Consider the following 16,793-nt stretch of genomic DNA (forward strand, 5'->3'; position numbering starts at 1 on the left):
AACCTGGTCTCTCTCCATATGAGATCCTTTTTGCTTAAGCATCTAGAACAGGATCATACTTTCCACAGTGAACTCAGATGCAGCATGATAGCCCAATGAGTGAAGAAAAAGCTTTACATAATGGACTAAACAGTGTGATAAACAGGTGTACTCTTCCATTTCATACCCTGAATCAATTTAAGAAGCATATGATCTCACGCAGGTAGATTGGGTGGTCCTGAGAACTCACATGAGAAAAAGCCTTAAGCCAAGATTTGATGCCATTCCAGGTTCCCTAACCACAGCGACTTCGGTGAAGATTGAGAGTAAACCCAATTGGATACACACAGCCACTGGAAAGAGTCACACCATGAGCACATGATCTTTTTGCATGGACATAGCACCGTCATTACCCCTAATAAGGACATTGAATGAAGTTATGAATGATGACTGGTATAACAAATTTATCAGACCTTAACAGGTGCTCTTAAAAGACATGGATACGAGTAGGTCATCTAGTGACTACTGGATTTGCACTCAGTCGTGTGAGTTTAAATACTTCAAGGGTCTAAAAGGATGGTTCTCAGGGATCATACATAACAATCATGGCAAACGTGTTGGCACCCTTGAATTTTTTTTTCCCCTTGAAGTATTTCTTCCAGAAAATTAGTGCAGTTACATGTGTTTGTTATACACATGTTTACTACCTTTTTGTGTATTGAAACAACACAAAAAAAACAGAGAAAAAAAGCAAATTGGACATAATTTCACGCAAAACCTCAAAAATGAGCTTGACAAAATTGTTGGCACCTTTCCAAAAGGTGTTCAAACTAACCTGTGACAAGTAACAGATGTGCGCAATATGAAAGCAATATGAAAATCACATCTGAAACCAGATAAAAGTGGAGAAGTTGACTCAATCATTGCATTGTGTGTCTGTGCGCGTCACCATAAGCATGGAGAACAGAAAAGGGTAAAGAGAACTATCTGAGAAGTTGAGAACTAAAATTGTTGAACAATATCAATCTCAAGATTACAAGACCATCTTCAAAGGTCTTGATGTTTCTTTGTCCAAGTGCGCAACATAATCAAGAAGTTTACAACCCATGACAATGTAGCTAATCTTGAACGTGGAAGGCAGAAATTGATAAAAGGTTGCAATGCAGGACAGTCCTAATGGTGGAAAAGCAACCTCAATCAAGTTCCAAAGAAATTCAAGATGTCCTGCAGTCGCAGAGCGCATCAGCATCAACGTGAACTGTCCACATTTGAATGAAATTAAATGCTATGGCAGGAGACCCAGGAGGACCCACGGCTGACACAGAGTGATAAAAAAGCTAGACTGCAGTTTGCCACTTAATGAAAATGTAACTGAAAAAGCACTTTTTTCATAAAATCCTTCTAAGAAAGCATCTTGAGGAAAGATTAGAATAAGACAAAGCTTTTTGTTATTGCACATCATTCTACTGTTTACCGAAAACAAAATGAGAAAAGAACACATGACCAACAGTCAAATATGGTGGAGGTTCAAAGATGATTTGGGGTTGATTTGCTGCCTCTGGCATTTAGTGCCTTGACGGTGTGCAGGCCATCATGAAATCTGAACATTAGCAAAGTATTGTTGGTCTCAATGTAGTGCCCAGTGTAAGAAACCTGGGTCTGCATCCTAGGTAAAGGGTCTTCCAGCAGGACAATGATCCCAAACATACTTCAAGAAGAACCAAGAAATGAATGGAAACAAAGCGCTGGAGAGTTCTGAAATGGCCAGCAATGAGTCCAGATGAAATTATCAGTGAACACCTCTGGAGCGAAGAAACCCTTCAAATATGAGAGACATGGAGAGTTTGCAAAGGAAGAGTGGTCCAAAACTCCAGTTGAGAGGTGTAAGAAGCTTGTTGATGGTAATTGGAAATGATTGATTGCAAGCCATTTTTTGTGGTTTTGTGGGAAATCATGTCAAATTTGTTTTTTTCCTCTGTTTTTGGTGTGTTGTTCCAATACACACAATACACACAAAGGAAAATAAACATGTGTACAACAAAACATGAGTAATTGCAATAATTTTACCTCATTTTTTTAAAACAATTTCGACCATGACTGTACATGTATGCAACTACTATTTCTTTTGGTTGTTAGTATATGTAGAAATAAAAGCACCATTCCTGGTACCTGGTTGTACAGTGGCATGTAAAAGTTTGAGAACCACTGGTCAAAATTACTGTTATTGTGAACAGTTAAGCAAGTTGAAGATGAAATGATCTATAAAAGGCCTAAATTTAAAAATGACACATTTCCTTTGTATTTTAGGCAAAAAAATGTTTACATTTTAAAAATTACAAAATGGTCCAATGCAAAAGTAATATGTGTGATCATAAAACTTTGACCAAGGTTTCAGACCTTAATTAGCCTGTTGGGGTTATGCTTATTCACTATCATCATTGGGAAAGGTCAGGTGATACAAATTTCCCAGCTTTATAAAACTCAGCCTCCTCTAACCTTGTGGTAAAAACAGCAGCCACAGGTTCTTCTATACAGCTGCCTAGCACTCTGAAAATGAAAATAGTGGAGGCCCACAAAGCAGGAGAAAGCTATAATAAGATAGCAAAGCATTTTCAAGTTGCCCTTTCCTCAGTTTGAAATCTAATGAAGAAATGGCAGTTGACAGGAACAGTGGAGGTCAAGATAAGGTCAGGAAGACCAAGCAAAATTTCAGTGAGCACTTCGCGTAGGATTGCTAGAGAGGCAAATCAGAACCCCTGATTGAGTGCAAAAGAATTTTAGAAAGATTTAGCAGACTCTAGTCTAAGCCAGAGAAACCAAGGAAAGTGCTGCCCACAGGCCCGTCCCAAAGCACAAACAGTCTCTCTCTCTGTCTCTTTGATAAGGAACATATTTGTGCTTCAGGGCGGCCTGTGGGCAGGTCTTTCCTGGGTTTCTCTGGCTTAGAGCAGGAAGATAAAGGCCCCGTCTCACATAGCGAGATCGCTAGCGAGATCGCTGCTGAGTCACAAGTTTTGTGACGCAACAGCGACCTCCATAGCGATCTCGCTATGTGTGACACGTACCAGCGATCAGGCCCCTGCTGCGAGATCGCTGGTCGTGTCGGAATGGCCTGGACCTTTTTTTGGTCGTTGAGGCCCCGCTGACATTGCTGAATCGGTGTGTGTGACACCGATCCAGCGATGTCTTCACTGGTAACCAGGATAAACATCGGGTTACTAAGCGCAGGGCCGCGCTTAGTAACCCGATGTTTACCCTGGTTACCAGCGTAAATGTAAAAAAAAACAAACAGTACATACTCGCCTTCTGATGTCCGTCAGGTCCCTTGCCGTCTGCTTCCTGCTCTCACTGACTCCCGGCCGTACAGTGAGAAGTGAGAGCACAGCAGTGACGTCACCGCTGCGCTCTGCTCTCACTGTACGGCGGCACTCAGTCAGAGCAGGAAGCAGACGGCAAGGGACCTGGACACCGAAAGGCGAGTATTTACTGTTTGTTTTTTTTGGTAACCAGGGTAAACATCGGGTTACTAAGCGCAGCCCTGCGCTTAGTAACCCGATGTTTACCCTGGTTACCCGGGTGCTGCAGGGGGACTTCGGCATCGTTGAAGACAGTTTCAACGATGCCGAAGTCGTTCCCCTGATCGTTGGTCGCTGGGGAGAGCGGTCTGTGTGACAGCTCCCCAGCGACCACACAGCGACTTACCAACGATCACGGCCAGGTCATATCGCTGGTCGTGATCGTTGGTAAATCGCTTAGTGAGACGGGGCCTTAAGACTCTGCCTACAGTCATACTCCTGAGCACAGGCATCTCATAAACTGAAAACTTCTAACACGGATTACACAAGAACCACAAGATTAATTTAATCAGTTCAGTTTGACACTGCCAACCTGACAAAACCTGTAGTTTACTTATCAAAATCCTGCTGACAGGTTCACTTTAAAAACATAGTTAAACACAATATAGTTCAATACATGACATGGAATTCTGCACTGAATGTTAGCATGTTGGGTATTTGGAAGCTCTGGTAATGGATCTAAATATGCAGCGTTCAACACTCAGAAGCAAAGGAAATCTGAAGAGGAATTTAGAGCTCGGTAATACATTTATATTCTTCAGGATTCAGGAATAAAAAGAAAACATTATGGTCAAATATGGTTATAATAAGACAAACACAAAGGATGTTAAGACCTTGCAGGCTGAGAAATCAGAAATAGTATTCCAGGTATATAAAGATCTCAGCAGAAAATGTTAAAAAGAAAGAAGAACATGTCTGAATGTTGGTAATGCAGCTGATAGGTGATATTTCTGGACTGTACAATGGCATTTGATACTGTACCATACAGCAGTCTTATATTGAAGCACCTGAATTTGAGTAAAAAAAATTGTTAGAGGGACAGGAAACAAAGTCGTAAATGGAACAATTTCTAGACGGGATAACATTCACAGAGGGGACCACAAGGATCTGTGCTAGGACCAATTATTTTAAATCTCTTTATTGTTAACGTGGTGGATGGGAATGAGAGCAAAGTGTCAATCTCTGCTGATGACAGAAAAATATGAGGGACGATAAAAGTTGAGCAGCATTACATAATATTACAGAATGATCTAGGTAAGATGTCTGCGTAGGCAAACACAGTGCAGATAACGTTTAATAAATGTACAGAATGCAGCCAGGCCACAGTAATCATATTGCAGTATATACAAATATACTCGGGACTACAGAACAGAAGGATTGAGGTTTTCTGGTTACAAGCAAGCTGAGCAGCAGTACTCAATGTCAGGCAGCAGCCGCAAAAGCAAACAAGATTTTAGAGTGTATAAAAAGATAAAATCCCACAATCCAAATCTAATATTACCCCTCTATAAAACACGTTATATATTCCATCCAAAGACTTTCCAAAGGACCAGCAGGGAAATAAAAAAAGGTTATTTGCAGTTAGAGCAGTTAGACTGTGGAATGCCCCAGCCAAAAAGGTAGTAATGGCAGACACTCTAACAGCATTTATAAAAGGGCTGGAAGCTTTTCTCACAAATGACATTGTGGTTTATAAATAATTTAGCAATAGAGAAAGTATAACTGGGGGAGAAAGGTCGAACTTGATGGACCTGGGTGCTTTGACCTATATAACCATGTAATCCAGCCAAAGGGTTTGTACGTTTTCTTCATGTAGAATTGAACTAAAGGGTACGGGAAAATTGACCAGTCTTTTAAAAGGAAAGGAATGTGTTAATTTAGAAATAATGGTGATGGAATTGATTATATAAAGCAAAATGTGAGAAATGTATCTAAGTTGATGAGCTTTTAGTCTCTGCCGGTAACAATGAGTGATATTCTGCAAGGGATGTACTTTATTGATTGTGATCGTTAGCTTGATTTTGACCTTCAGTGAGTAAAAATGTCCGTGTGCCCTCTTCTGTATGTAAATGGATCGAGTCCTTGTCTTATTTTTCTTGGCTTAATGTTTATGCAGTTTTTGTTGTAAAGGGTAATTAACCCCTTCACGACCCCCGCCGTAGTATTACGGCAGAGGTCGGATCCCCCGCTTTGATGTGGGCTCCGGCGGTGAGCCCGCATCAAAGCCAGGACATGTCAGCTGTTTTGAACAGCTGACATTTGCCCGCAATAGTGGCGTGTGGAATCGCGATTCACCCGCCGCTATTAACTAGTTAAATACCGCTGTCAAACGCTGACAGCGGCACTTAACTACCGCTTCCGGCAATCGGGCCGAAAATGAGCGCATCGCCGACCCCGTCACATGATCGGGGGTCAGCGATGCGTCAGCATAACAACCAGAGGTCTCCTTGAGAACTCTATGGTTGTTGATGCCGGATTGCTGTGAGCGCCACCCTGTGATCAGCGCTCATAGCAATGCAGTAAATCTACTACATAGGGGTGATCTGACGATCGCTCCTATGTAGCTGAGCCGATCCAGTTGTGCCAGCTTCTAGCCTCCCATGGAGGCTATTGAAGAATGGGAAAAGTAAAAAAAAAATGTTTAAAAAAATATGAAAAAAATATATATAAAAGTTTAAATCACCTGTGACGGGGTGTACGGCAGAGCAAGAAGGGACAACAGGCCAAGGGATGATTCAACAGATTTATTACCAAGAACGCTGGAACAACACATGCAGGTAGATCTACAGAGTCCACAATTAGTCCAACAGAACAGGTTCGGGGCACCTCCCGATAATCCTTGTGCCAGCTAACAAAGCAATAGTCCACACGAGTCCAACGGATCCCAAAACAATCCCACGAACGACGAGATATGTCCTCAGCTCAAGTCTCGCCCCATTCCCTTCTGCAGTCACGGATGGATGTGGGGTCTTGCCTCAGCTAAGAATCCCCACTCCTTCTCCTTCAAAGGTCAACTCACATCTGATCTCAAAAATAAGAATGGATTGTCTGAGCTCCTGGGATCAGCCCAGGAAGGGGGTAGGGGTCACACCTTCTATTCAATGGTTGGATCCACCAGAAGATTCTAGACTGGTAGGCTCCGCTTAAGGTACCTTCACACTACACGACTTTGCAACGATAACGATAGCGATCCGTGACGTTGCAGCGTCCTGGATAGCGATATCGTTGTGTTTGACACGCAGCAGCGATCAGGATCCTGCTGTGATATCGCTGGTCGTTGCTGAAAGTTCAGAACTTTATTTGGTCATCAGATCGTCGTGTATCGTCGTGTTTGACACCAAAAGCAACGATGCCAGCAATGTTTTACAATGGTAACCAGGGTAAATATCGGGTTACTAAGCGCAGGGCCACGCTTAGTAACCCGATATTTACCCTGGTTACCATTGTAAAAGTAAAAAAAACAAACAGTACATACTCACCTTCTGCTGTCTGTCACACGTCCCTCGCCGTCCGCTTCCCGCACTGACTGTGAGTGCCGGCCGTAAAGTAAAAGCAGAGCACAGCGGTGACGTCACCGCTGTGCTGTGCCTTACGGCCGGCAGTCACAGTCAGTGCAGGAAGCGGACGGCGAGGGACGTTACGGACACCGGACTGTAAGTATGTACTATTTGGTTTTTTTTACATTTACACTGGTAACCAGGGTAAACATCGGGTTACTAAGCGCGGCCCTGCGCTTAGTAACCGGATGTTTACCCTGGTTACCCGGGGATTTCGGCATAGTTGGTCGCTGGAGAGCTGTCTGTGTGACAGCTCTCCAGTGACCACATTCAATTGTGCATTTGACTAGCCACCTGCTGTGAGGAAGAATGGCTATTCCTTCACTAGTGGTGTTGACAAAGCTTAATTACGTTATAGCTTAGGGCTGCAAGTATTGGGGGAAGGAGACAGGTTAAGTTAAATACATCCCATGACATTGCAAAGTGTACAGTAAATACAACCAAAGAGAAGTCGCACCACATCATGACATATTATACAAAATACAGGACAGGGAAAAAAGTACATATCATGACATCACCTCCCTTTCGCCCCATTCAAAATAAAACAATAAAAAAAATCAGACCTACACATATTTGGTATCGCCGCATTCAGAAATGCCCAATCTATCAATAAAAAAAAACGCTTAACCTGATCGCTAAACAGGGTAACGGGAAAAAAATTTTAAACGCCAGAATTAGTTATTTTTGGTCGCCATTAAAATGTAATAACGGGTGATCAAAAGAACAAATCTGCACCAAAATGGTATCATTAAAAACATCAGGTCGGCACGCGAAAAATAAGCCCTCACCTGACCCCAGATCACGAAAAATGGAGACGCTACGGGTATTGGAAAATTGCACTTTTTTTTTACCACTTAGATAGAAAGAACCTATACATGTTTGGTGTCTACGTACTCATACTGACTGGCGCATCATATCACTGGGTCAATTTTACCATATAGTGAACATGGTAAACAAAAAAACACAAAACACAATTGTGGAATTGCACTTTTTTTTGCAATTTCACCTCACTTGGATTTTTTTCCTATTGTGCAGTACACTGTGTGGAAAAATTAACGGAGTCATTCATGAGTGCAACTCATCCTGCAAAAAACAAGCCCTCATATGGCTATATTGACAGAAAATAAAACAGTTATGGCTCTTGGAAGAAGGTTAAGGGAAAAACTAAACCGAAAATCGTCCTGAGGGTGAATGGGTTAAAAGGGATGTAAAATTTAGGAAACACATTTTTAAATACTGTGTCCTCTCCTGCATTACACAGATAATCCAGTGATTTAAATGTAATGTAGTCATCAATACGTGGTAGAACCAGAGGTGGAGTGTATTGGAAAAGGATTAATTTCTTGTTTCTGTTTGTACCTTTCAAACTATCTTCAGATTTAATATAGAAAAGTAGAATGTAACAACATTGTTATATATCTTTATTACCTCGTTGTATGTATTTTCTGATTTCAGCTATTACTCTATTAATCATTTAGAAACCAAGCAGGCTCGATAATACTAACGTATAATTATTCATTTTTATTCTGTTAATGGCTCTTATATTTAAACAACATAGAGTGCATCCCAAAAATCAAAAAGTCTAACATAAAAGCATAGTTCTGGTGTCGTGTATTGATGGTTTAAAGCGGTTGTCAAGTTGTGGAAACATTATTAAATACTCTTATACAGATAGAAATAGACTGGGCTCCTCTGGTTAAGATCCTAAATCTCTCATTCAGGGTAGAGAGCGGACAGAAAAACATCTCTCACTTAAAGATCTAAAACTATAACCTTGTTCAGCGCCTGTGCTGCATTCCATGAATAGTTATATAACCCCCTGACTTCCCCTGTATATTCCCAAAAACCTTTTTAAATTCTCCAGCGCTATATGCAAATTGGGTCACCCCGATCCAATGGGTGTGGTTTCGGGCCTCTCCATCCCTCCCCCTGACTGCTGCTCGCCATCCTCCTTTTTTAATTGACATGGATGACGCGAGGCATCTTTCACATCCAATGGATGTGGATTCGGGCCTCTCCATCCCTCCTCAGCTGCTGCTCGCCATCCTCCTTTAATTGACTTAGATGATGCGAGGTGTCTTCTACGTCCGATGGATTTGGTTTCAAGCCTCTCCATTCCTCCCCCAACTGTTGCTTGCCATCCTCCTTCTTTAATTGATATGAAGGATGTGAGGCGTCTTCTACGTCCGATGGATATGGTTTCAAGCCTCTCCATCCCTCCCCCCGGCTGCTGCTCACAGTCCTCCTTCTTTAATTGACATGGAGGATGTGAGGCGTCGTCTACGTCCGATGGATGTGGTTTTGAGCCTCTCCATCCCTCCCCCCGGCTGCTGCTCACAGTCCTCCTTCTTTAATTGATATGAAGGATGTGAGGCGTCTTCTACGTCCGATGGATATGGTTTCAAGCCTCTCCATCCCTCCCCCCGGCTGCTGCTCACAGTCCTCCTTCTTTAATTGACATGGAGGATGTGAGGCGTCGTCTACGTCCGATGGATGTGGTTTTGAGCCTCTCCATCCCTCCCCCCGGCTGCTGCTCACAGTCCTCCTTCTTTAATTGATATGAAGGATGTGAGGCGTCTTCTACGTCCGATGGATATGGTTTCAAGCCTCTCCATCCCTCCCCCCGGCTGCTGCTCACAGTCCTCCTTCTTTAATTGACATGGAGGATGTGAGGCGTCGTCTACGTCCGATGGATGTGGTTTTGAGCCTCTCCATCCCTCCCCCCGGCTGCTGCTCACAGTCCTCCTTCTTTAATTGACGTGGAGGACGCCTCTCGTCATACACATTGCCGGGCGAAATCTCGCGCCTGCACACAGAAATTGGTAGGTCTCTCCTTACGTGCACAGAAGGGACAGACCTGTCAATCACCTGGAGAGGTGCTGGGAATAGCTGGCCGGGGATGGAGCAGGACTAGTCTTGTCTATGGTCTCCATTCAGATGGTTAAACTATATTTTTTCTAAAACGGCAGAGTGTTTCAGGGAAATATATACCTGGCTGTAATTGTTAGGTTCTGATTAATGCTGCCTACGGTTTGGGCAGCATGAGTCATATGGTAGGTTCCCTTTGATTAATACTGCTGAATGGTATTTAATGCCATGAGCTCGCGTTATACTCACAGCGACAGAGCAGCCAGAGGTGGGCTCTGTAGAAGGAATGTAAGTAATATTAATACAGTTACTAAATGTTGGACTTGGTTAAAACTGTACTTACTTCTGTGCTGACAGCTTCATCTGAAGGGTTGATTAAGACGACGGTTTCTAAAACATCACTTCGATGGTGAAGGATTTTTTGACCTGCAGAAAATAGTAAAAGACAAAAATCTGTAAGTAATCACACATTAATAGTCTGTGTGTAAATCAGTGCCACGTTAGGAAATCAAAGGAAATCTCTACTTCTTACTAAAAATGTCCATTATATTCAATGGTAAAATAAAAGGATGTGTACAGTGGCTTTGTAGTCATTTATCACAGCACATGCTAGCGACATGACACTGTAACGCGTTATATTCCTTGCAAGAAGCAGTATCTCTGTAATACAGCATGTGATGGAGCATGAGGACAGGAACCTATGTGTAATATTATATTTTCACACCAAGGTGCAGGGTTCTACAGGACCGATACAGATATGTAATATGTCTGAGCGCACTATATTTGTAGGCACATCCAGGGAGTACCGAGCGTATTAACAGTGATAGGCTGGAAATATTTATACACTTCCGTGCTAATGGCTGTGTCTCCACAGCATATCTTACAGTGAGGATAGCATTACACTGTGTTCCAAATTATTATGCACAAAGAGTTTAGGAGTGATAAGGTTAGAATTTTTTTGTTTGTCATTTAATCTCATTGATGGTGATGTAGTTACCTGTGCAAATTAGTTGGGCAGATGTGTCCAAATAAAGGCAAGACTACTTAAGAAGGTACATTATTAAGCAGCCTACATTTTTTGCCAAAATGGGAAAGAGAAAGGATGTGTCGGCTGCTAAGAAGCAACAGATTGTGGAGTATTTAGGTCAAGGCATGACTGCAACCAACATTGCCAAGACACTTCATCGTGATCATCGCACAATCAAGAAGTATGTAGCTGATTCCCAGCACACACGTGTGCGTGCTGATAAGGAAATATTGAGGACTCTTTCCAACAGGCAATTGCGTAAGGTTAAAAGAGCAGCTGCAAAAATGCCTTGTCGTAGCAGCAGACACGTTTTTGAAGCTGCTGGTGCCTCCAATGTCCCCAGAACAACAAGATGCAGGGTCCTTCAGAGGTTTGCAGCTGTGCGTAAGCCATCCTGTCGACCACCTCTATCCACTGCACACAAGCAGGAACGTCTCCAGTGGGCCAAATGATACATGAAGACTGACTTCCAAACTGTTTTGTTCACCGATGAGTCCAGATGGATGGAGTGGAGGATGGCTGGTTGATGGACACCCCATGAAAACACGGCTAAGGCGCCAACAAGGAGGAGGTGGAGTAATGTTTTGGGCTGGAATCATGGGGAGGGAGATTGTCTGCCCCTTTATGATCTTTGAAGGGGTAAAGATGAACTCTATAATCTATGTGGAGTTTCTAAAACAACACTTCCTGCCATGGTTCAAGAGGAAGAATCGTGCTTTCCGCAGCAAGATCATTTTCATGCATGATAATGCACCGTCTCATGCTGCAAAAAACACATCTGCATCTCTGGCTGCTATGGGCGTAATAGAGGACAAACTTATGGTGTGGCCACCATCTTCCCCTGACCTCAACCCCATTGAGAACCTCTGGAGCATCATCAAAAGGAGTGTCTATGATGGCGGGAGGCAGTTCACATCTAAGCAACAGCTCTGGGAGGGTATTCTGTCCACATGCAAAACAATTGACGCAGAAATCATCCAAAAACTGACAAATTCAATGGTCGAGAGAGTTCAGAAGCTTCTTTCGAACAAGGGGTCCTATGTGCAAATGTAACATCACCTAGAATAAAGTTTTCACTTGAAAACTGTTTGATTTCATTTTGTAATAAGCTGATAATGTTTATAACTTCACAATTGACCATTTTTTTGTTCAAAATAAAAAAAAGGTTGAAAACTCTGCTGTGCATAATAATTTGGAACATGCATTTTGAGTGTTTATTTTTTTTTTAAAGATACTGTTTTCATAGGCAGTTTGTTCCAAAACATTGCAATTATACTAGAATAGTAGATGACTGGAAAATAACAATGACTGCAATTCAGATAGGTAATTTAGAGAAAATATGAGGAAATATTATTTGCATAATAATTTGGAACACAGTGTAAATACCATAGTGATCAGAAGCAATTTTATGGAATTGCATTTTATATAATCCATATGTTCAGGAGGGGGGGGGGGATTATAACAGAGTATTGGTGCATGTCCGACCTGTGCTGAGCCTCATGCTTCATCAAGTCCCAATGGAGACTTTGGAACCAGTTTCGCTGGTACGGTTGTACCTACAGGAGAGGCATCTATGCCGCTTCTTGAAAATGGACTTAGTCATCAGTAGTGTTGAGTCCAATCAGCAGACAAAAACTACAATAAGGAACCCGGGAACACATAAAAACAAGCTAAGTTTACTAAAACCCTCTGCTAAAAATAGTGAGCAGCCTCTTTGTATAACAGTAATATATTGCCAGACAGAACAATCTGTGGCTAAGGCTGGAGTCACACATGGCGTAAGACAATACGCCACGTATTATACGTCCGTACTACGGCCGTAATACGGAGAAATGTTCCCAAAATATTGATCCGTAGTCAGGGTGTGTCAGCGTATTTTGCGCATGGCATCCTCCGTATGTAATCCGTATGGCATCCGTACTGCGAGATTTTCGCGCAGGCTTGCAAAACCGACATCTAATGGATTTATGTGCTCAAATGTTAGGGAAAACATATATACAGTATATATATATATATATATATATATATATATATGTCATTGAGACACATATATATATATTCTGTATTTAGATTTCATTCAGCGCGATATCTGTGAACAGCCGGTAATTCAATTGCCGGCTTCTCATTTCTCCTGCACAAACCCGACAGGATATGAGACATGGTTTACATACAGTAAACCATCTCATATCCCCTTTTTTTTTGCATATTCCACACTTCTAATGTTAGTAGTGTGTATGTGCAAAATTTCAGCGCTGTAGCTTCTGAAATAAAGGGTTAAATGGCGGAAAAAATTGGCGTGGGCTCCCGCGCAATTTTCTCCGCCAGAGTGGTAAAGCCAGTGACTGAGGGCAGATATTAATAGCCAGGAGAGGGTCCATGGTTATTGGCCCCCCCGTGGCTAAAAACATCTGCCCCCAGCCACCCCAGAAAAGGCACATCTGGAAGATGCGCCTATTCTGGCACTTGGCCACTCTCTTCCCACTCCCTGTAGCGGTGGGATATGGGGTAATGAAGGGTTAATGCCACCTTGCTATTGTAAGGTGACATTAAGCCAGATTAATAATGGAGAGGCGTCAATTATGACACCTATCCATTATTAATCCAATTGTAGGAAAGGGTTAAAAAACACACACACACATGATTAAAAAGGATTTTAATGAAATAAACACAGCGGTTGTTGTAATAATTTATTGCTCTCTCAATCCATTTCCAGGCCCTCGCTTGGCAAAATAATAAACGCACAAGATACATACCTTCTGATGTCAGATCACGTCCAACGAGGTAATCCATCTGAAGGGGTTAACTAATATTACAGGCACGAGCTGCGATAAACCACTCGCTCGTGCCTGTAATCCCCGGGTGCTGAAAGGAAAGCAGTGATCTATACTTACATTCAGTCGCGGTGATGCGCCCCTGCTGGATGTTCTCATGAACTGCAGCCTGGGAACTTTTTCCCACGCTCCAGGTCATATGAGGACATCCACCAGGGGGCGCATCACCGCGACTGAAGGAAATGTAGGTCAATGACCTACATTTCATTCATTCGCCGGGGATTACAGGCACGGAGCACAGCTGCATTTGCAGGGCTCCTGCCTGTAATATTAGTTAACCCCTTCAGATGGATTACATCGTGGGACGTGATCTGACATCAGAAGGTATGTATCTTGTGCGTTTCTTATTTTGCCAAGCGAGGGCCTGGAAATGGATTGCGAGAACAATAAATTATTACAACAACCGCTGTGTTTATTTCATTAAAATACTTTTAAATCATGTGTGTGTGTGTGTTTTTTAACCCTTTCCTACAATTGGATTAATAATGGATAGGTGTCATAATTGACGCCTCTCCATTATTAATCTGGCTTAATGTCACCTTACAATAGCAAGGTGGCATTAACCCTTCATTACCCCATATCCCACTGCTACAGGGAGTGGGAAGAGAGTGGCCAAGTGCCAGAATAGGCGCATCTTCCAGATGTGCCTTTTCTGGGGTGGCTGGGGGCAGATGTTTTTAGCCACGGGGGGGCCAATAACCATGGACCCTCTCCTGGCTATTAATATCTGCCCTCAGTCACTGGCTTTACCACTCTGGCGGAGAAAATTGCGCGGGAGCCCACGCCAATTTTTTCCGCCATTTAACCCTTTATTTTAGCAGCTACAGTGCACAAATTTTGCACATACACACTACTAACATTAGTAGTGTGGAATATGCAAAAAAAATGGGGATATGAGATGGTTTACTGTATGTAATTATGTCTCATATCCTGTCGGGTTTGTGCAGGAGAAATGAAAAGCCGGCAATTGAATTACCGACTTTTCAATAACACCGCTGCGTATTTCTCGCAAGTCACACTGCTGGTCCGTGTGGAATCCGTATTTTTCTCACCCCAATAGACTTTCATTGGCGTATTATTTGCGCAATACGCTGACAAACGCAGCATGCTGCGATTTTGTACGGCCGTAGAAAGCCGTATAATACTGAACCGTAATATACGGCTGATAGGAGCAGCCCCATTGAGAAGCATTGTGCCGTATGTAATGCGAGTTTTACGTACGTAGTTTTTGCGCTCTTACGTACGTAAAACACGCATGTGCGACCCCGGCCTAAGATGTAGACCTGTCAATGAATCAAACACAGTTCTGTATTAGCCACTGAGCTTCTATTCAATACAGATATTGATTATATTTATTGCCAGTTATAATATATCCCATATATAAAGCACACATTGTTAGGCCACATTCACACATTCAGTATTTGGTCAGTATTTTACCTCAGTATTTGTAAGCCAAAACCAGGAGTGGGACAATCAGAGTATTTTTCACCCACTCCTGGTTTTGACTTACAAATACTGAGGTAAAAAACTCACTAAATACTGAACGTGTGCACGTGGCCTTAGACGCATTATCCAGAGTTGGTAAAAAAATCCAAAGAGAAACTGTCTTTTCCTCTGAAAATGCAGAAACTGCTGAAAGTGTCCATGAGATGTGCCAGGTATTGCAGGGTATCATCATCATTAGTCAAGTGCACAGCGCTGAGCTACAACAGGCGATCTATGGTTAACAGTGGCACTTTTTCAATAAAAGGATGTTTCTTTCTATTGAGAAGAAAGAATATCACTTGACACCAAAGTTTCTAAAGAAATTTAAAGGATCAAACCTCCCTCACTGCAGTCGGGATCTGAAATTTAGGCTGATCCTAGTGATTCATTTGTTCATCAGAGGTCAATTTGCACAGCTCAGACTACTAACAAAAGTTAACCTAACTATTGTGGTAGACAGACACCGAGGCCCCAATTCATCCAAAAAATCTGGCATAAAACACTTTGAAAAGTTGCAAAGTTTTTGCGCAAAGCGAGTAGCGAACATGCTGTGACTTTTGGAATTTTCATAAATCTTTCAGCCAGCTCCAGCAATATGCTAAGAGCTGGGGTGGGTTGTAGCGACTCCCGCTCATCTAATTCATGGTGAGCTGTGGCATACCTTAGGCCACACATCTTATTCCAGTCTGTGACTGGAGTAAAATTTCTGGCAAGATGCACAGAAGCACCCACCATGTGTAAGACATACCTGAATCACATGCCACACTTGTTAAGTATTTGTCAGCAGATCTTTTTTTTTTTTTTACTGGATTTAACACAATTGAATATAAAAGAGATCACTTAATATCAAACACAGGTCAAAGTGTTTGGATTTCAACACATGAAGTCTACCCATGTTTGGTTGAGTTTAGCGACATGTGTCTGGAGTAGGGTTGAGCGACTTTTGCTTTTTTAGGGTCGAGTTGGGTTTTGTGAAACCTGACCTTCTCGAAAGTCGGATCGCGTGAAATCGGCCGATTCTACTGTAAAGTTGGGTTCCGGACCGGAACACGAAACCCAATGCAAGTCAATGTGGATCTCTCTCTCTCTCTCTCTTTCTCTCTCCCCTCCGTGCAAACCATGTGTTGTGTTTGACTGCGGAAATCACTGCAGCCCAAACGGTAATATGGCTCTATGACGCTGCAGAAACCAGGCCGGAACCTATGTCATCACGCTGCCCACACTCCTTAATTGGCTGAAAAAATGGCGGGGAAGGCGTCATACAAAACGCGACTTTGGCGCCAAGATCGCCGACTACGTGGCCGATCCCACGCTGGAGTCGGGTCGGGTTTCACGAAACCCGACTTTGCCAAAAGTCGGCGACTTTTGAAAATGAACGATCCGTTTCGCTCAACCCTAGTCTGGAGGTTTGGGTGAAGAGAACATCATAAGTATCAGGCAAAAGGTATCTGATGTGTATGGGCAGCTTAGACTGCAGAACTGTGTTATCCATATAATAAACACATACAATATGATCATATGAAAAATGATGAAGCTGCAGCCTGAGGCAGTTCTTAGCATACCAACTTTTGTCCTTATCGCCTCAAGCTACATAAATCCATCTATAAAATGTAGGAGACGTATATAAATTCCAAAGTTTTTAACCTCAAGAAAGACATAACCCATTGTCTGCAACTTTCTTACCCAAGTG

The 16,793-nt window shown here is 42.6% G+C and overlaps 1 protein-coding gene across 1 annotated transcript in view; it reads right to left on the bottom strand.

Annotated features, from left to right (window-relative positions):
• The window catches only part of MAP1B (microtubule associated protein 1B), a 132,342-nt gene that overhangs the window by 24,110 nt on the left and 91,439 nt on the right, over positions 1–16,793 (bottom strand). Inside the window, exon 3 of the mRNA XM_077287914.1 lies at positions 10,104–10,186. Within this exon, the coding sequence (XP_077144029.1) occupies positions 10,104–10,186 (83 nt within the window). The remainder of the gene's footprint in view (positions 1–10,103; positions 10,187–16,793) is intronic.

Source organism: Ranitomeya variabilis, chromosome 1, assembly GCF_051348905.1.
Source record: "Ranitomeya variabilis isolate aRanVar5 chromosome 1, aRanVar5.hap1, whole genome shotgun sequence".
Lineage (NCBI taxonomy): Eukaryota > Metazoa > Chordata > Amphibia > Anura > Dendrobatidae > Ranitomeya > Ranitomeya variabilis.